This window comes from Cupressus sempervirens, chromosome 9, assembly GCF_028749045.1.
Source record: "Cupressus sempervirens isolate cs-2001-9-10 chromosome 9, ASM2874904v1, whole genome shotgun sequence".
NCBI lineage: Eukaryota > Viridiplantae > Streptophyta > Pinopsida > Cupressales > Cupressaceae > Cupressus > Cupressus sempervirens.
This window is the reverse complement of record NC_143126.1, coordinates 613,963,911-613,984,996: the sequence shown is the minus strand read 5'-3', so window position 1 is coordinate 613,984,996 and position 21,086 is coordinate 613,963,911. Positions and strand designations below refer to the sequence as shown.

Sequence of the window (21,086 nt, the reverse complement as noted above, 5' to 3'; positions counted from 1 at the left end):
AAATCTCTTAACAGAGTTGGTTTAACAACTATTTGCAAATGCTCTAACAAGGTGACAATTCCATTAAATTGTTCTCAAAACCTCTAACTAGGCCAGCCCTAATAGGGTGATTAAATCCTTTAACAGGGTCACACCTAACAGTGTATTTTGTAACCTTTAATAGGGTTGGCTCCTAACAAAGCTCACTTTAGAAGAGTGAAAATAAATAACTAGTTGCTATTGGTGGTTTTTCCTAAATTAGGTTTCCATGTTAAATCATGGTGTCAAATGTGTTCATGCTATTTTCTTTATGTGTTTGCATCTAAGTTAAAGTAATGGCAATAATAGATAACATCTAATGGTTTAAATGTTAATCTTTTACTAAGGTAATCTAATTATTGCCGAGTTACAACATTCTGGGTGTTTATCGAGCTTCAACAATATTCAGTTATCTATTTGCATTTTGTATTGACATCTAAGGAATCTAGGATTTATTTTTGTAATAGCTAATTCACCACTCCCCTCTTAGTTACTCCTCTTATATTTCCAACATGTCAAACCTTGTAGACCAAGTCATGAACCTCAGATCCAAGTATCAAACTTTGAATCACACAATAAAACCTCATGAATGAAGTTTCCTTCACCTTCGCTCTTCTATGCTTATCTTCACATTCTTCTCTTTGTACTACTTACAATAATTTTCTTTCCTTTATATGTGATAAAGGAAAATGTCCTTCCTTTATACAGAATCCATACAACAATTCCATGAGACGGCTATTACACCTCAATTAATTACTATAGGACCACATTAAGAACACTTTACACTTAGTGATAACATTACTCTTTCACCTTGTAACTTGAATAAATTTCCATACATGTAAAATTATGATGAGCGAGCTTAGCTACATCATCTCTAGAATGTCTTCTTCACATCTTTAACTTTGGCTTCTCAGAATAACAACTTTGCTAAGAGATATAAAATTTTTACTAGGATATGCCTCTATAAACTCTATCTCAAAAGATTTTTCACCAAAACTTGATTAACATCTTCCAGACTTAATATCTTATGCTTCCAAGGTTAGCTACATATATTAGACACTTATTAGTATCTCCATTTAACCTTGTTTAATGAAAATTCTCAACTATCTATCTGTGCCAACTTGATCTTTCCACTGTTCTTTGCCAAATACCACATAAAACTGCTATGTTGACATCAATGAAAAACACAATCATGAATGTAACATATCATCATGATAATGATCTAATCATGTTTCTACAATACTCCCCCATAGGAATATCATTGACATTCATGCTTCTAATAGAGGCAACTAGAGGAATATCTTGCAACAAAGACTTCGTATGACAAGTTTTCCTACACTGACTTGAGTGCAATTGAAGTGGAATCCTATGCACTATACACACTAATCAATATTTTTGATATGGTGAAAGAGAATTGGAAAAAATAATTTTCTATACTGAAGCTTGTATATGTAGATTATTTTTGCAAGATATCAAGTTGATTAGTAGTAGACCACCAAGTTTTTGTATATAGTTTTTTGACACCTTTTCCATTGATGTGAAAGGGGGAGTAATATGTAAAGGAAAATTGTATGATTATAATTACTAAGGAGAAGAAGTCATATAGGTAAGGATATTGTATATGTATATGTAAGGGGGAGCATACCTATGTATCAATGTAAAGGAGTGATAAGGAATGTAATGATCCATCAAAACATGAATAAAATTGTTATATTTTGAAGGCAATTTTGTGTGGTTACTTTTATTTGTTTTTGTTATGTATGACATCATTTTGGGACTTAGTAAATTTTCTCAAATGTTGCCATCAATTCCAAAGGGAGAGATTGTTGGAAGTATTGTCAGATAGATGTATTGAGAGTTGTAATTTATGGCAACATATGTTCAAAATTTTGTTTATGCATTTAGAGTTAGAAAATTAACTAAGTGTTAGACTGTTTGCAACAACATAGAGATAGATGAGATGTGTATACATGACACACTTTGAGTTAGCTTATGTGTATTTGAGGATAGAATTATGACAATGTCATGATGATTTTAGGTATTTGACAGGGCAGAACAGAGCATAACAAAGAATTGAGTTGTACGACTTAAGGAATTATTTTGTTAATAAAATAGTTACTAAGTATTGATGAGCTGACTTTATGGATACTATTCCATAAGTTATTTTATATTATATCAATTGTATAAACACATGAAGGCCGACTGAGTAGAGAATTACTAATTTGTGAAGTATAAGCAAAGATCTTATCTTATGTAGATAAGTGTGCAATATATGTGAAGAGATATGATATGAAAACTATTTTACAGACAACCTAAAAGTTATATGAGCCTTATGTGCTATGAGATTTGATGTATGATCGGAGCAAGTGTAAATTACAATAGTGAGAAAGTATTGTATGTATATCTATTCTTGTGAACAACTTTATTGTGTAAATGCATATTAGGGTAGTGGGCTCTTCTTGCATACATTGCAATTGTCCTACCAACTCCTATTAGGGTTGAAGCAACTCCTAATAGGGTTGAGGCTTCTAAGAAGGCCTATTCCTCTAACAAGGACTCAAGAAACTATATGTACTTCATAGACTTCTAACGGGGTTAATATCCTTAATAGGATCCTTTTGTTTAGTGAATCATCTTGTGGGTATCATCCCCACCGAGGTTTTCCCTTGGCCACAGTTTCCCTAGTTAACAAATAACGGTGTTATGAGTTCTCTATGTGTATGATTATATTTATTGTTCAACATTGTTGGTTTACTTTCATATGCAAGTTATAAAATAATTAACAATATTCAATTGTGGGAAAATTTTTGTAGAATCACTAGTAGAATTGGGCAAATAAATGACCATGTGACCAAATTTTTTAGTCATGTGACTAAAATTTTTCATCACACAACTAAAACTAATCAAATTCTACTATTTTATTGTAATTTATAATTAGAGACGATTAAATAAATGACCAATTTGGTCATGAGGTAAATTCACAAGGTTAGCTAAATTAAAATGACTAAATAAATGACTATGTAATTAGTCACCCATCCAAAGACGACTAATGACTGTTTTTTTATTTTTTAACCTAACATTTGTTAATTTAAGGATAAATGATGTATATGTTGCCACACAATCAAATTGGTCCTACCCTCTTCCAATGTTATCTTAAGGACAATGAAGTAACTAAAGGAACTTATTAAGATGATGTTTGACTACTATTTTTTGGCACACATTGTCATGTTGACCATCCAATGATTTTTTTTTTCTTCTAAATTTTTAATTAGAATTTCACATTACTATTCTCCATAACACAATTTAGCATTGAAATTTGATTAACAAGCATCAATTACATATTAATATATTTACTAGTAGAACTTAGAAAATAAATGACTACATGACTAAAAATCTTAGCTTCATGACTAAAATTGATCAGGTTCTATAATTTTTTTTCAATTCACAAGTATAAATGATTAAAAAAATCATAATTATGTAAGGTCACAACCAAATCATGGTCATCCTAGTTAAAATGAGTAAAAGCTACATTGTTAGAGGAGATCAAGATGCAAAACTAGAAGTCAAGGATCTCATCATAAGTTTCTCCAAAATTCTTAGCTTCTTATGAAAAAGTGGGTTTTGAGTGTAGGGAATTTTTTTCTATTTTTTTAATCTATTAATTTTATTTTATTTTTTATTATAAAAAAACTAGTATTATATAATTATATATTAACAAATGCACAACTACTTGTGAATTATAAACAAACATTTATTTTTGTTATAAAATAATAAGTATTCAATTATTATTGTAGTTTTTAATATATAAACACTACCATGTAATCATTCAATATTCAAGATTAAATAATAAATAAATAATTTCATTATTGCATAAACTCATAATTAAGTAATTATCCAGATAAAATAAAATAACTAAATAAAGGACCATTACTCTTATATTCTTTTTCTTTTTTAAATTTTAATGATAATCCATATATTACACCTTAAATTATATTGTTGGAATATTCAAATATGGAAAGAATACTAATGAGAGGAGGGGGGTGTGAATCAGAAGTATTACACTTTATCCGATAAAACGTTTATCTGAAAGTAAATTGCATGCATGTAAATACATCATGAAAATATGAAACTAAGACATGCATCATCAACACATAACACTGGAACTTGGTAACCCAAAAACCCTCCAAAAATAAGAAGGTAAAACTGGGGTGGGGATGATACCCACAGAAATTCACTGCAGTAATATTGTTTAACCACTTCTGATGGTCTACCCTGTTAAAGGCCTGCCCTGTTAAAGGCTTTACACTATGTCAATAGTGACCTGGTTAAAGGATTTACAAACACTTAACATGAAGTGTCACCCTGTTAAAGGATTTAATCACCTTTTGATAAGGATATACAAATAGCTGTTAAGCCAACCTATCTACATAAGATTTCCTTTCTAATACAATGGTAAGAGAGTATTAGGTATTATAAATCTGATAGTTTGCAATCCTTGATTGCTGAATGCGGGCACTTGTTCTGGCTCTCTCTCTGATTTCGATCCTCTGAGATCTAATTTCTGTTTGTCTCCTTTGCTTTGTTCTAATCAACTGAATATTGAATTACTGCTCTTACTCTTTATGTCTTCTTTCACTGAATTCCATTATGTTTTCCCCTTAACACTATTCTCCTTCTCTCATCATCATTACAGTGAATCTTTTTGTCTTCCTTAAAAAGACTTCGAAGACTTAGGGTTAGATATGGATCTATGATCCACATTGAATCTCAATTTCCCGCTCAATACTTCCCTTTTTGCTGATTGGCTGCATGCCTTTCCAATTTTCCAATTGGCTACATGCAAATTTCATAGAAAATGTAAAAGATTCGTTCTTATCTCTAGATCTTTCGAGATTTACCTTATGTTGGCTACAAAAACGGTTTACATCATAGTTTGTGCAATTACAAACTCTTATGCTGATATCCTGAGTTACTCGACTCCTGAAGCATTACTGATGCTCAGTACATGTTGTTTCCTGGATAACTTGGCACCTAAAAAAAATTGTATCACTCAGAACCTTATGTTACTTGGCACTTGATATTACTCAGCACTTGAATAACTCGGCACTTGATATCACTCAGCACTTGATATCACTCGACACTTGAATAACTCAGCACTTGATATCACTTGGCACTTGATATCACTCAGCACTTGAATAACTTGGCACTTGATATCACTCGGCACCTACTCTTTGCTTGGAATGTTTAGTGAAAAATGGTTAAGTGTATTGACACTCAGCTATCAAAATTATTCTTTAAACCAACAATCTCCCCCTTTGACATGAGTGGCAAAAAAACTTAACTAAGATCCTGTGATCTTGACATTATTTCATGCATCCTCTTATTTGCTTCAAAAATTTTAGAAACAAATAATAATATACCTTATGACTCCCTATGAGTTGATTATGCCTTGTACACTCAGTGATTTCTGTCCTATTTCTGCATTCTGACTAATATGTTATACAAGATTTGTCAAAAATTCTCTATCTCCCCCTTTCATCATACTTACCATTTCATTCTATACTTAACTCCCCCATACTTAATCTCTACTTAACACTTACTCCATACTTATTCTCCCTCTTTTTGACACTTATGTCAAAGGTCTTATAAGGAAATGCCATACTTGGCAAAAAATGTACTATTTACTTCAAGTAGTACCTTCAGAGTGAAATGTCCCTTTCTCTGATTTTATATGATATTTCCAACCTTTAATCAGATCTTTAAGATCAAACAACTAATATCACAAAGATCCTCCAAATTTCTCAAGAAACCCCAAATCGGGTATGCCAGAAATGGTGCCAAAAGCTTCACAGCTTCACCTATTATTAATAAATTTGAAAATGGAAATTTTTACAGAAATTTCAGCAGCATAACAGCCTACAAAATAAAATTTCCATATCTATATAGCCTTTACACAACAGCTCACAAATGTAAGGCAAAAACTATGCTCATCGGGCTCCCGAAATTAACACAAAAATGCCCGGAAACACCACAAAAACACTAATAAACTCTCTCAGAAGTTTAATCACATCCCAATACATATATTCAGCTCTATTTTAACAGCTTAAAGTCTGAAATACAACAGCAACCAAAACTGATATGAAATGCTCAACTGAAAACACCAAACTCATGCAAAAAACACACCCAAAAACCCACAAATCTACACTGTTCAGCACAAAGGCAAACTCTGTATGAGCACGCACATGGAATGGCTTCAAACTCCTGTCCTTAGCCTTCCTGGAAACCTGCAAACTCCCATTCTTGGGTCTCCTTGGAAACCTGCAAACTCCCGTTCTTGGGTCTCCTTCTCCACAGGTTTGGCAGCCTCTGAAGAATAACAAAGAATGAGCAAAAATCAAGTTCTCCCATCAGCCCAAAATGCCTCCAAACCCCTTAAAAGAGGGCATAACTGTAACTCACATCCAAGAGAGGTTAATGAAACATATTTTAATAATAATTTTCATTTATTAGTCCAACGGTTTCCAAAGATTAACCCCCTTTTTCCGAAACTTCACTTTCTTGGGCCTGCCTGCCTTAGCAAAGATTATTATTTTTTAATTATTTGAAAAGGGGACATGACAAGTCCTCCCCTCCCAAAAATTTCTTGTCCTCAAGCAATGGTTGAACAATAAACCAATCAATCCACCTGGATCCCAAATGTAGTCATGACTATACTACTACCAATTAACACAGGCTCCTGCAATATCCTCTGCAATATGACCAAGAGGAATCCATAATAAAACTGACAATTATAGCTCAACCAAACTCTGAAATCACCACTACCACAATCAAAAACCCATGAGGCACAAACTCTTAGAACATCAGAACCCAAGCAAAGTGGACAAATCAAACTACTAACACAGTAAATACCATCAACGCATCCCACTGGCCTATACGGAATGCACAATCCAACTCTGCAACAATGGTGAATGCTCTCGAATGAAACTGTACCAAGTATGGAGAATCCACACACTGTACAACTCCTATAGTCAACACAACTTTGCAAATCACCGGCCACTATCTCATAACCATAACTACCATGCACCCCTGATGGTGAAAAGCCATCACAAGATAAATAGCAAGAATTGGAACCCAAACCAAATCTTCCTGCCATCAACTCCTCAACACAAGGATCAAATGCTAACTGATGTACATACCTTGCAATATAATGTTGATAAAAAAAACCAACCTTAGTCAACAACTCACCATCAACAAGTGATACAACCCACTGTGACTGATCACCAGCTAAGTCAGGATATGTCATAGCCAAAGGAGTAGAATCAATAACAACACCCGCTGAAGCATCACTCTGAAACTCCTGCTCTAAGTCATGTATTATTAAGCTGTCAACTATAGAACCTATCGCCATGTCATGCCCATCACAACTCTCATCTTGAGGCATCAAATTGTCCCATAACTGATGATAAGCACTAGGAACCAAAGTACATCTCTGTATCATTATCTCATCAACATGGTCATCAAAGGTAAATTGATGAGCATACCTCACAGTGTAATGCCGATAGAATGCACCAATCTCAGTTAGTGGCTCAGACTGTAATCTAGATGAAACTAACTACAATTGATCATTAACCATGTTGGAACTAACTACTACCTCCGAAGATATCACCAAGGGAGTAGTGTTACTAGTAGGAACCATGCCAACTGCCAACTCACCAACATCACACATGATCTTTGATAAATCTCCAGTCTCTGTGCCATCAATACTAGAGGCCACCACCATGTCAGGCATACAACAATTTGCTACAACACCCAACTCAACTGAACCTAACTCTAGTGGGAATGAACCTGATATTCCAATGTTAGTATCAAGAATGGATGCATCCCCATCTCCACTGTCTCTGACAATCTCGGCCATGGACATCCTCGGATCACCAAACACCACTGCTTGTGACTGTATAGAATCAGGTGAAGACTGTAGTCGCTCTAACTCCATGGTCACCTTAGCCAAATGAAATTGTGACTCCTTGAAAGCCAACTGTGTACTCTCAAGAATCTCAGAAGTCACCACAAGCTGCTCAGTAAGCTCACTCACCTCATCTTCCTTGGCCAACAATGCATCATATGCTGTACTGCCCCACTTCATAAGATAATCTCTGTCGGCTACTAACTGCATATAATCCTGTCTCAGAATCTGGATAGCCTCCCATAAAGAGTGGAACTCTGTCAAGGAAAGATAACTGCCTCCTTGCTCATCACTAGTAGGAGAACCCCATCCATAAACTGCTAACAACTGATGAGCAACATCGAAATGCTGGCAAGTGATAGCAATGTCTTGGTCACTAACTCTCAACTGATTAGACACATGATGGCACTAGCTTGACTGTCTCCTACAAACCTCCTCTGATGCACTGTCTAAAGGATTATCCTCAAAGTTACTAGTCTCTAGAGTATTACCATCCATATCCTGTGAATCAAATCTAAAACTCATATCAACATACGGAGTATCAAAAACATTAGCATTGCTGTCCAACTCCTCTATACCCAAGGAAACTAAGTCTTCAAAATTGCCCACTGCATCCTCCTGGATGTCATCAATGCCAATATGATCCTGGGACTCATCTATACACACTGCCAAATATGAAATATCATCAACACATTCTAGCAAGTATGGTCGACTAGATATATGAACAAAGCCCAACATCGGTGTATAAAAACTAATACCAACATTGGACAAGCTGCTAGCACAAGAAAAGACAACATCATGCAATCTGCTAATCAAATCCATGATAGCACCCAAACAAACACTGCTACCAAAAAGTGTTAAAGATCTCCTGTCAACTGAATCCCAAATGCCAATATAACAATCTTGAGTCCATATCTGTAAACTAGAATCAGCTGGTAACTCAAGAAAAATCCTCACTTGAGTAATATGACCAATACCAACTAACTCCACATACCTATCATGATGAGATAATGAAGTCAAAATACTATCTTCACTCACCTTCAGCTGGCGGGATAAATCATGTGAAGTACTACTTGCCTCAACCTCATGTGATGAAGCATCTAACTGTGCCTGGTACTCTTTCTCAGCAAAGTCATGAATGCTCAATGTTTTCTCATCTCTACCAGGTATCTCACCATCCTGCACAACAACATCCTCATAATCATCATCTGAACCCACTACACTGTAGTCACTGCCTATTGTAACTATACCATCCTGAATACCTGTGGCATCACCCTTTGACAACTTGTAAACAATTGTCTCAATTTGAGTATCAAGTTGACCGTTACTATCAATCTGTGTAATATCCTTTCCCACCACCTCCTGTGGCAGAGTAGAATCTGAGACCTCTACTGGCTATCAGCTAGTTTCTCAAACTCCTCATGCAAGTTCTTGGGAATTGTGTCATCTGTCCTGTGAGAAAATTTGCCAAATAGAAATCCAGTCAACTTATCCACCTTAGCTGGGTCAGATAACATGTCATTCATTATACGGTGCTGCTCAACCAACTGTTTAGACATGTCATGGCTTATTTTCATAAGTTTATCTCAAATGTCTAAATAACCATCCTTTCTACTATTTTGACTCTGGCTATCAATTGTCCAAGATCGTGTCCTCTGAGACTCTATACTATACCTGTCCATTCTAGATAAAGTAGAGTGTAACCCCAATAGGATATAACTTCTTCAAACACCAAGAACTAACATGCAAATGATTAGAAGTAGCATGCAACCATAGATTTAGACATGCAACTAATTAGAAGCAACATGCAACCACCAAATTATGACATGCAAGATCTGGGTAGTTGTCAAAACTAACTTGCAAGATCTGGGTAGTTGTCAAAACTAACATGCAAGATCTGAGTAGTTGTCAAAACTGACATGCAAACTTCTACAACCACTAAATTCACCAAGAACTAACATGAAAATGATTAGAAGTAGCATGCAACCATAGATTTTGACATGCAAGTGATTAGAAGCAACATGCAACCACCAAATTATGACATGCAAGATCTGGGTAGTTGTCAAAACTGACATGCAAGATCTGAGTAGTTGTCAAAACTGAAATGCAAACTTCTACAACCACCAAATTCACCAAGAACTAACATGAAAATGATTATAAGTAGCATGCAACCATAAATGTTGACATGAAACTTATTAGAAGCAACATGCAACCATAAATTATGACATGCAAGATTTGGGTAGTTCTCAAAACTGAAATGCAAGATCTAGGTAGTTGTCAAAACTGACATGCAACTTCTACAAACCCTCAGGCTGGCAAGATCATGGATCTGATACCACCAAAATGTCCCTTTTTTGATTTTGTATGATATTTCGAACCTTTAATCAGATCTTTAAGATCAAACAACTAATATCATAAAGATCCTCCAAATTTCTCAAGAAACCCCAAATCGGGTATGCCAGAAATGGTGCCAAAAGCTTCACAGCTTCACCTATTATTAATAAATCTGAAAATGGAAATTTTTACAGAAATTTCAGCAGCATAATAGCCTACAAAATAAAATTTCCATATCTATATAGCCTTTACACAACAGCTCACAAATGTAGGGCAAAAACTATGCTCATCGGGCTCCCAAAATTAACACAAAAATGCCCGGAAACACCACAAAAACACTAATAAACTCTCTCAAAAGTTTAATCACATCCCAATACATATATTCAGCTCTATTTTAACAGCTTAAAGTCTGAAATACAGCAGCAACCAAAACTGATATGAAATGCTCAACTGAAAACACCAAACTCATGCAAAAAACACACCCAAAAACCCACAAATCTACACTGTTCAGCACAAAGGCAAACTCTGTATGAGCACGCACATGGAATGGCTTCAAACTCCTGTCCTTAGCCTTCCTAGAAACCTACAAAATCCCATTCTTGGGTTTCCCTGGAAACCTGCAAACTCCCATTCTTGGGTCTCCTTCTCCATAGGTTTGGCAGCATCTGAAGAATAACAAAGAATGAGCAAAAATCAAGTTCTCCCATCAGCCCAAAATGCCTCCAAACCCCTTAAAAGAGGGCATAACTGTAACTCACATCCAAGAGAGGTTAATGAAACATATTTTAATAATAATTTTCATTTATTAGTCCAACGGTTTCCAAAGATTAACCCCCTTTTTTCGAAACTTCACTTTCTTGGGCCTGCCTGCCTTAGCAAAGATTATTATTTTTTAATTATTTGAAAAGGGGACATGACACAGAGCTGCATCCCAATTTGCTAGTGCAACATCCAATGACTTATGCTAGATGGCAATCTCTACTACTAGGTGTACAAGTCCATCAGGTTTACAAAGATTGGGGTCTTTCTTGAGGATTGTCTCTGCATTCATTTGCTCCTTGTGAAGTATTCACTAGTACATTTGACCCTATTTTTTGACCATCTATTAAAATGTTTTAGATTGGTCAAAATATGGAAGGAAAAACATCTTTTTAAAAAAAATCCATTCCTGTGTTGGTCAAAATTTTGACCAACATGGGCTTCATAATGTTAAACTGAAAAAGGGATTTCGCTATTTCATTGTTATGCATTTGCCCGTACGTGGGAGCTGCATGCAAAAATGGTTTTCGCTCTTTTGAATGCCTCAGAAAGATCTGTCCTTGCTGTGAAATGCTGGTAGATGCTATTTGTAAGTTTCTCTTGTCTTCATTCATCCATTTTCATTTTGATCTAAGATCGATTAGTGGAGTATTGAGGAAGAATGACTTGCTGTAATAGTGGAAGCCGTGGGCGTGCCCTAGTATGTCATTTTTTAAGCTTCAAACTTCTGTTTCTTCCAATGAACCGATAGATGCCTTTAAATTTTGAGGAGGAAGAATGTAACATTATATTTTTCAAAGTTTGTTTTCTTTTTGTTAACTCCTGTTTGAATATTGGTGCTCGAAGACCACAGTTTGGGTTCGAAAGACTTACCTCAAATCAAATCCATCATGGCCATGAGTAGGAGCCAAGTCTAAGACACCTTACTGCATGCCCTTGGATATTCAGATCCCACTGAATGTAAGAGACTATGGACAGGAGAGTCTCCAAGTCCCACCGGGTATATACTTTCAGAATTACTTGTATATATTTATATTTATCAAAGAAATACAAAATATATAGTAAATAAAATTTGGGTAAATTAAACACACTGCATTGCAAATGATAATAGAGCACATTTATTTTTCTATCAGTAATGGATACTGTGTGTTTACTTGCAAAATGACAACTAAGAAACTCAACAAAAGAAGGAAAAGATTGGATGCAAAAGATGAATAATTGTAGAAGTAATATATCCTATGAAGTGCACTATGATGAGACATGTCTATTTAGACACCCCACCCTTTCTGAAACTATTGCAGTTGCACCTCTTTGTTCTTATTGAAAACCATAACATCATTAAAATATGAAAAAGTTTTGAATAGAAAATAAGTTGAATGACAAGAAGTCACTTCATTTGAATATGCTTTTGTAAGATAAATATATTAAAATGATATTATTGATATGACTTTGGTTAATAAGTTTCATCTGCAAAGATTTGGTTTACTTCCAAACTTTTCATAGAGTTTGGAATCAAGATTAGAAGTTTTGAATAATGTATAAGTTAAATGGGAAGAATTGGCTTTGCAAGCTTCGAAAGGGGAATTTCATGCCAAATTGATGTGATGTGGCTGTGAATCTTGTCAACTAATTGACCTTTTTACAAGAAACTGAACTAACGAATAGTTCATTTATGTAGATACACTCCTGTCCTACCAGAATAACACCATTTTGTCATGTAAAGAATATAATTGTCTTACCAAATAATATAGTGCTAATTGTAACTGAAAGGTATATTAATAATAATGAGTTTGTTTTAGCATACGCTTGCTTTTTACATTCAAGTTGGAATTTTGACTTCAAGTTTTTTCTGTCCACCAAAAAAGCTCTATGTGCTTATATCCTCTCAGAATTCCAAGAATGACTTCTAGAATGACTTTCCTTAGTATCACATTGATATGAGCATGACACAGTTTAAAGTTTGGGTAAAATGGGTGCTTCTCTTATTCTTGTTTTCATGACAAATATTTGACCATGGAGCATTTATAAATATATAAAAAATGGAGTAGTGACTTTAATTGTGTTGTATTTAAATATCTCCCTTTTGTCATGTTAAGAATCTAGTTGTCTCTACGTCAATCATGGTACATTTATTGAATATAGTCCCTCTTTGGATTTTTAAAATCTTGCCACTTCTTTTGTAGTGTGTTGGGGAGGACATTGAAGATTTGGAATACACACCAAAGCCAAAATTCGAAGGGATTTTCAAATTGACCAATGTACCAAATGAGGTAGTTTAGGCTATTTTCTTTTCTATCATAAACTCTGTGCCTCTGAAAATTATTCTGATTCCTTTGAAATTTGATATATATGCAGAGACAGCTTATTAAGTGGTGGTTTGATCATATGCATGAAGTCAAACTTGGGATTTATGTGACTTACAATGGTGATTTTTTTGATTGGCCTTTCCTGGAGCAACGGGCTAATCATTATGGAATGAGAATGAGTGATGTAAGTGATTTTTCGTATTTAGTATGAAAATTGCTTAAATTAGAAAACTATTGGGGATTTTGAATTACTTTCTATTCATGAGAAAGTTCACAATTCATGATGGTTCAATGAATCTGCATTGCCATTTAAAGTCTTAATGTGCAGAGTACTTGTTCCAGATGCCTAAGTAATTTATTCTGATCTTGTCTTAGTTATATTGAATCAAACCATTATTTTATTTTGTCTTTTCTAATAAGTAATACATTTTGATTGTGTTCTCTAGGCATTATATCTAGCATGGAAGACTGATTTTTACCCTGACATAAGTGTGTATTTCACAGATAGAAAGTATATGACTAGAATGTTTCATTCGTGATGCTGTGAATTTAAAGTGTTCTGCACTCTCGCTTTATATATTATTTTTTTCTTTTTATTAATGAAAGCCCTTGCTAGGTTATGTTTAATTTAGATTGGATGGTGATGGATATTTTACATTAAAGTCACCTAGGATTTGTACATGGGTGTGCCCAATTGGATATGTTGCACCAGGGACCAAAGTTGGTTGCAATATGTTTCTGATTTTAGCACTTTAACATGTCTCTTGGTGATTTGAACTGATGGTTCTGTCATGTGTCCAAGATCATTTACGACTCATACTTATCCCATTTGACCTTAGGACAAGCATGTGACAAAATATTATTCATACTTTTGTTGATAAAAAACCCTTTGTTGTTGACATACTGAACTATAAAATATGAAATGCACGACCAAGATAACTTAAATTCATAAATGAAGTAAAATATGAAAGATTAATTACACTAAGTTGCCAATTGTGTTTGGAAATGAAGTGAAAAATAATGTTTTTCTTAAAAACTATAGGCAGAAAAAGGTTTTAATGTGGATTTGGACAAGTATTAGCACAAAATTTTTGTTTTTCCCTACTGCCAAATCAGTTTTATAGGGAAGAATCACCATGAATTTAATAACAACTTGTGTAGCAATCTAGCTTGTGAGTACTAAACAAGTTTTGCAATTATGGTTAGAATGTTTTACTCTTTTCTTACCTCATTTGTCTAGGTCTGAATGCATTGATGCTTCTTAGGCTTCAGTCTCATGATCCCATTAATTAAGTCTATTTTACAAAAAATATTTTTAGCTGGGACTTGTGTGAGCTTTAGAATTAACTTTTCCTATGTTTGGATAGAATTAAAATTAAAAGTAAAACTTAAAATGTTGTATGTATATTTCTCTCTTTTGATTTATTTTATTCTCTTGCTCTAGGAACAACTCTTCCTATATCATTTCCAGTTGATTATTATTTGAGACTGACACTCTAATGCTGTTTTCCTAGTCCCCTTATTCATGAAAACTAATATAGTTTAAAATTCAAGTTTAATTTATGTTTTCAAATAGGAGAAGGTTTTGCAATTTCTCACCTAGACCCTATCAAAGTGATTTGTTAATTTGTGTTTGGCTGCTTATAAGTTTTCATCTCCAGTAAATCGTTATCCTAAAGTTGTTTGCATTATGTGAAGATACTGTATCATTCTGATATTACTGTTGGTTGATTGCAAGAACTTGGCTTCCATTGTGATAAAATTCAAGGTGGATGCCGTGCTAAATTTGCATGCCACCTAGATTGTTTTTCTTGGGTCAAGCGTGACAGTTATCTACCACAAGGTAGCTAGGGCCTGAAGGTGCTAGTTCTATCTATCAAAACACTATAACTTCTAATAGTTAAATAGCTTTTTGTTAAAGTTTCTATAGTATGTTTAGAAGGAGCTTAAATTTAGAGAAATAGATCAAGACTTGCTCTAGATATTATTTAATCATTTGTGCTTGGTGAATGCATTTTATGCCTAGCCTGAAATTAAAATGGAATTTATCCTTGGCTTAGACTGTGCGAATTTTCCTTTTTCACATATATGCCAAAATGATTTTTTTTTCGTTAATTGTAATTTTAATTCTATGAACCTCCTCTTCTTTTCCCTTCAAGATCTCGTGTCTTACTATCTTGATGTTTCTAAATAGTGGGCATATTCTTATGTATCTTTCCTATGTTTGTGGCAGCAGTAACACTATAAACAAAAAAATTGTCATTGATTTTGGAGTTGTAGTTTTATTTTAGACTTGCAGAACCTCTTCATCTAGAAGTAGAACATCCCTGATCCAAACTTGGCAGAAAGTGTACGTTTCATTTTACACGTGTTCTTGAAGGTTACTTTTCAAACAATTTTATCTCAAGTTGCACTTTGCTTAATGGATAAAATGCACTATGAACCTTTTAAATTAGTAGTTTCATGAATCTTGATTTTGTTTTAAGATAGGATAATAATTCAGTGGATGTCTTGTTTGAGATTAAAATGGTGGGTATATGTTTAATCTAGTTCTGTACCGTATTGCCTACCAGCTTTCTTCAGCACACTGAAAAAGTTCTTTAAATGACATTCTCTACTTTTTGTTTTCTACATGTTTTGAGTTTTTTTTTTTTGGTGAATCGCTGTGAAAGGAGATTCCTCCCATTATATTGAAAGAAAGTAATTTGATTACAATGACTTCCTATAATTTGGCTAAGATCATGATGCGAATGCCTTGAGTGATGTCTTGCAGTCTTTTGATCTGATAAGGAGAAAATAGATTTCATTGAAGTTTATAAAATAAGCATATGTTTGCATGTTATTCATTGCCAGTCTTTTCATCAGAGTGATGCATGCATCATGTCTTCACTCTTGCTTGTTGTTGAAATGCATCCTCAACCAGGCCTCCTTTTGAATCTCTTCTCAAACTAGCAAGTGCCATCAATGCCACAAACCTATAGACTCGATTCACTGTGTTGTTGATCACTCTTCTACCACATTCAAATTTGTTGAGTGATTTTTATTTTTTTTAGTAGATGTATTCCTATTTTAAGATGTAGAGAACGAATTAGAAATATGCAAGTATTATGTCAGTGCTTAACAATTTAGTTAATTGTCCTAGGACACGTTTTCCTAGTTCTCTTGTATTATATCTTATGTATGTTCCAGCCTGTTGACTTATTCTTGGTCATTCATGGTTATGATCATTGGAAGCAAATCCTGAGGATATGGTCTGCTTTGCAATGGAAGAGCACAGGTCAGTCATAATGATACACTTGAATATTGATGCCGATTTCTTGATTCACTCATTTTGTATTTCACTAGTAGGAGTAAAAGATAATATTGCATTGCTATTTACATTGCTTGTTTAAATTATTTTTCAGTGTACTGGTTTCATTGTTCTCCATTTCTGAGTGCCATGATATGTTCTTTTGATACTTATTTTGTGCAGACAATGGCTTCCTATTTAGTATTTGATGCAGTTGCAACATATTACCTTTACATGACATATGTACACCCTTTTATCTTTTCTTTAGCAAAAATAATCCCTATGCCCCCTGATGAAGTTTTACGCAAAGGCAGTGGAACTCTTTGTGAAATGTTGCTTATAGTTCAGGTGACTAATCTTTCAATGGCTTGAAATATTTTATAAATTGTTCCAATCTAATTTAGGGTCACTTAAATCTATCAAGGTTTTGGAATATTCACACATTTAGAAAACTGAAATTCAATAATGTATACTTTTAAAGATTTTTTGTAAATGAAATGGCTATTGAAATAATTACATTCCTGGTTGTTCCCTACTATTTTGGTACAACATTGGTTAAATCCAAGCTAGATCTTATTAAGTGTTATTATTCTTATATGCTTTCTTCAAGTCTCAGATTTTCATTCTAGAAAAATCTGTTTATTTTCTTTAGCGATTTCATCCTTTTTGTTCACAAGTTTTTTGAAAGGTACTTTGAGGCTTAAACATGATTATTAGTGCTTTGGTGATTATAATATAGGGTTTTGATGATATTATTGTTGGATTTTTATTAATGTATGAACCTTTGCAGGCATTCAAGGCAAACATCATTTGTTCCAACAAGCATCAATCTGAACCAAAAAAGTTTTACAATGGGCATCTACTTGAGAGTGAAACATATATTGGAGGCCATGTTGAATTTCTTGAAAGTGGTGTCTTCCGCTTTGATCTTCCTACAAAATTTTTTCTTGAACCTTTAGCTTATCAGGTGCCTTTCTGGTCAAAATTTCTTTTGAAAGAATATATTTTGCAGGAATTTTTTGTTGAGTACTATGTTATCAAATTCTTCATTGGCAAGCCCAAAGTCTGGTCCCATTCTTGCAAAAGTTTGGTCCTTATCATATTCTTGCTAAAATCTTTCCAAATTCTATTAAATGAACCCAACACAAATTTTGTAGATAATGCTTTGTCATATAAGACTTAGCTCTGCAATGTGTTTGTAACATTTGGCTCTGAATTTGCTGGTTCTTTGGTGTCTACTGACTGGTGTAGGTATTGTTAAATGAGCATTGTGGAAGCAAGTACAGTATTTTAGGGAATATACATCTTGAATAAAAACTGTTGTTGGGGCAAAGCATGCTTCGAGTATTGTAAGCAATGCACTTTACTACTTGGCTGCAGGGAATGCTGATTGGGGTGTTAGTTATTTCTTCAATATAGGAAATGTTAACAGTAACTATGCTAGGATCTATACAATGCTGGAGCCAGAAAGTTCATAGTAGCAGGGCTGTCAATCTTGGGATGTTCACCTTAAAATATAACATTTCTTGCTATGGTAGGGAGGCCATGCAATGTAAGAATAAATGATGCATCACCCTGCTTCAATAGAAACTGGGCACCTACTCTCTCCAACTTGGAGAGCTCACTACCAAGATCAACTATTGTTTACTCAGACATCTATGGCATTGCAGTGGATGCTGTTGCTTATCTATGACATCTATACAAGTTTTTCACCATATAGCTTGGATGGACCAAAAGATTCATCACTAGAACCTTGTAGTTCTGATTCTGATTGTGGATGTTCTCAAGCAAATCAGAATTCTGCTTCTTACCAGAGTAATTCCTTCCAGACTTTGAAATTTCATATCAAACCAAACATTGAACTGATTAAAAATCCAACCTTGCTGATTGTTTGAATGTGTTCCATAAAGATAGAGGTTTCACACATCACATATCCTTTTGTTATTCATTGATTACACAATCAATAAACAAGTTAACTAAAATCTCTACATTTCATGTTATATCCATTTGCAGCATGTGCCTCATGGCTATGTTTTTGTGATGGACAATAACCGAAACAACAACTGTGACTCTCATGTTTGGTAAGTAGAGTGGAAGCTTAAATTTCTAATAGATTGTGTGCCACCTATATTTGTATATTTGACTTTTAAATGATTGACTCTAATTTGTCTTATTTTAAAATAGGGGATCTCTTCCTGTCAAGAACATTCTAGGAAGATATGTAATGTGTTATTTGCGACCGTCACAATTGGGATCCGACATATACAGACATCATTAGAAATTTAGAGGCACGAGATTTTCCAGGATGTTACTAGACAATAGCTTTTATGATAACATGAATTTCTTTTTGTGGAGAAAATCCTAGTAGTAGTCATGCATCATATGTAACCTTCAAATATTGGCAAGGACTCTGGTGGACAGAAAACTAGTGGTTGTGAGTATGTGTCATTAGAGTATCAATTCTTGACTAGGGTAAAGCTTCTTACGAAAATGTTGTCTATAGTAAAATGAGCAATTACAGACTCTACAGACTCACTTCTTAGTCACATAATTTTGTGGTTGTAATTTCCTTATGTTTCTGATTACGAGATACTACTTGAATTCTTCACAATTCAATGAATATAGAAACAGTTTCTTGTATTAAATTAATATTTGAATGATTCTTAATTCAAAATGCATATACAGTATGGTTCAGATCAAAATAATTATGATTGCATAACAATCAAGATGATATATATTTGCTATTTTTGATATACAGGAAATTACATGTAATGACTAAGGAAATTCTCAGTACCTTGTACTATTCGTTGTGTCTGATATACAAGTAAGAATTTGCAAATATGCAGGCCGTCTTTGATATAACTTTATATTTATGCTCTAAATATTGTGATAAGTTGTCTGATATGACAATATAAATATACTCAAAGATGATGCCATTTTTGATGGTAGACTTTATATGCCTGCACTGAATGGGTGCCAAAGGCAATATGCTCTCTTACAGAGTGATCATTGTGAGATACAAAATATAATAAGTTCTTCCAATCATCCTAAGTTGAATGATAGAACTACCTTTTTATAGCTTTCATTAGAAATGATTAGTCATGTTGTAAATGACGTGAGTTATATCTCTTTTCAGTCGCACCCTTTCATAATAATCTCTAATCACTTCTCTTATGATCCAGATTGGTTTGTTCACAATAAGCACTGGGTGGGGGTGACTTGGTGAGCTGACCTAGGGGGTGGACTTGGTGAGCAAACATAAAGAGTTTGCTTGGTGAGCATACTTGAATTGTTGGCTTGGCGAGTTGACATGGCGAGTCAACTTAAAGTGGCGAGTTGGTGGGGCAAGTGGGGGTGACTTGGTGAGCTAACCTGGAGAGTTGGAATAGGGGGCAAACTTGGTGACTAAACTTAGAGAGTTGACTTGATGAGCATACTTCAATTGTCAGCTTGGTGAGCTGACTTGGGGAGCCGGTCTAGCGATCTAACATGGTGAGTGGGCTTAAAGTGGCAACTTGGTGGGGCAAGTTGGTGAGCTGACTTAGCGAGGCCACTTAGAGACGCGACATGGTGAGCTGACTTGGTGAGCAAGCTCGATGAGCAGACCTAAAGACTGACCTTGATGAGGCACTTTGGTGGGGTGACTTGATGACCGAACTCAAAGAGTCAACTTGGCGAGCATACTTGAATAGTCAACTTGGTGGGGCAAGTTGGTGAGCTGACTTAGTGAGTCCACTTGGTGAGGCGAGAGGTGAGTCAACTTGGTGTGGCAACTTGGTGAGCTGACTTGGTGAGCAGACTTAAAGAATGACCTTGATGAGGTGATTTGGTGGGGTGACTTGATGAGAGAACTTAAAGAGTCAAATTTGTGAGTGTACTCGAACAATCGACTTGGTGACATGACTTGGTGGGCTGGCTTAGCGAGCTAACCTAGCATGCGTACTTGAACAGTAGACTTGGTGAGTTGATTGAAAGAGTCAACTCATTAAGGTGACTGGGTGGGACTGACTTGGCGAGTTGACCTAGGGGATGGGCTTGGTGAGAAAACTTAAAGAGTCAACTTGGTGAGCGCACTTGAATTGTCAGCTTGGCGAGCAGACTTGGGGACTTGGTGGGACATGTGGGTGAGCCGACTTGGTGAGGCAACTTGGTGACATGAATTGGTAGGCTAGCTTGGCGAGCTGACCTAGCGTGTGTACTTGAACAATAGACTTGGTGAGCTAACTTAAAGAGTCAACTCATTGAGGTGACTCGGTGGGGGTGACTTGGTGGGCTAACCTGGAGAGTTGACCTAGGGGACAGATTTGGTGAGTGAACTTAAAGAGTTGACTTGGTGAGCATACTTGAATTGTCATCTTGGTGAGCTGACTATGGGAGTTGGCCTAACAAGCTGATATGGCGAGTCAACTTAAAGTGG

General features: G+C 35.0%; 1 protein-coding gene across 1 annotated transcript in view; it reads left to right on the top strand.

The window, feature by feature from the left end:
* The window catches only part of LOC149540187 (DNA polymerase epsilon catalytic subunit B-like), a 54,812-nt gene extending 35,865 nt beyond the window's left edge, over nt 1-18,947 (top strand). Inside the window, exons 2-8 of the mRNA XM_089802665.1 lie at nt 13,258-13,344; nt 13,430-13,564; nt 16,570-16,657; nt 16,785-17,017; nt 17,460-17,636; nt 18,683-18,750; nt 18,854-18,947. Of these exons, the coding sequence (XP_089658791.1) occupies nt 13,258-13,344; nt 13,430-13,564; nt 16,570-16,657; nt 16,785-17,017; nt 17,460-17,636; nt 18,683-18,750; nt 18,854-18,947 (882 nt within the window). The remainder of the gene's footprint in view (nt 1-13,257; nt 13,345-13,429; nt 13,565-16,569; nt 16,658-16,784; nt 17,018-17,459; nt 17,637-18,682; nt 18,751-18,853) is intronic.
* The last annotated feature ends 2,139 nt before the right edge of the window (nt 18,948-21,086 follow it).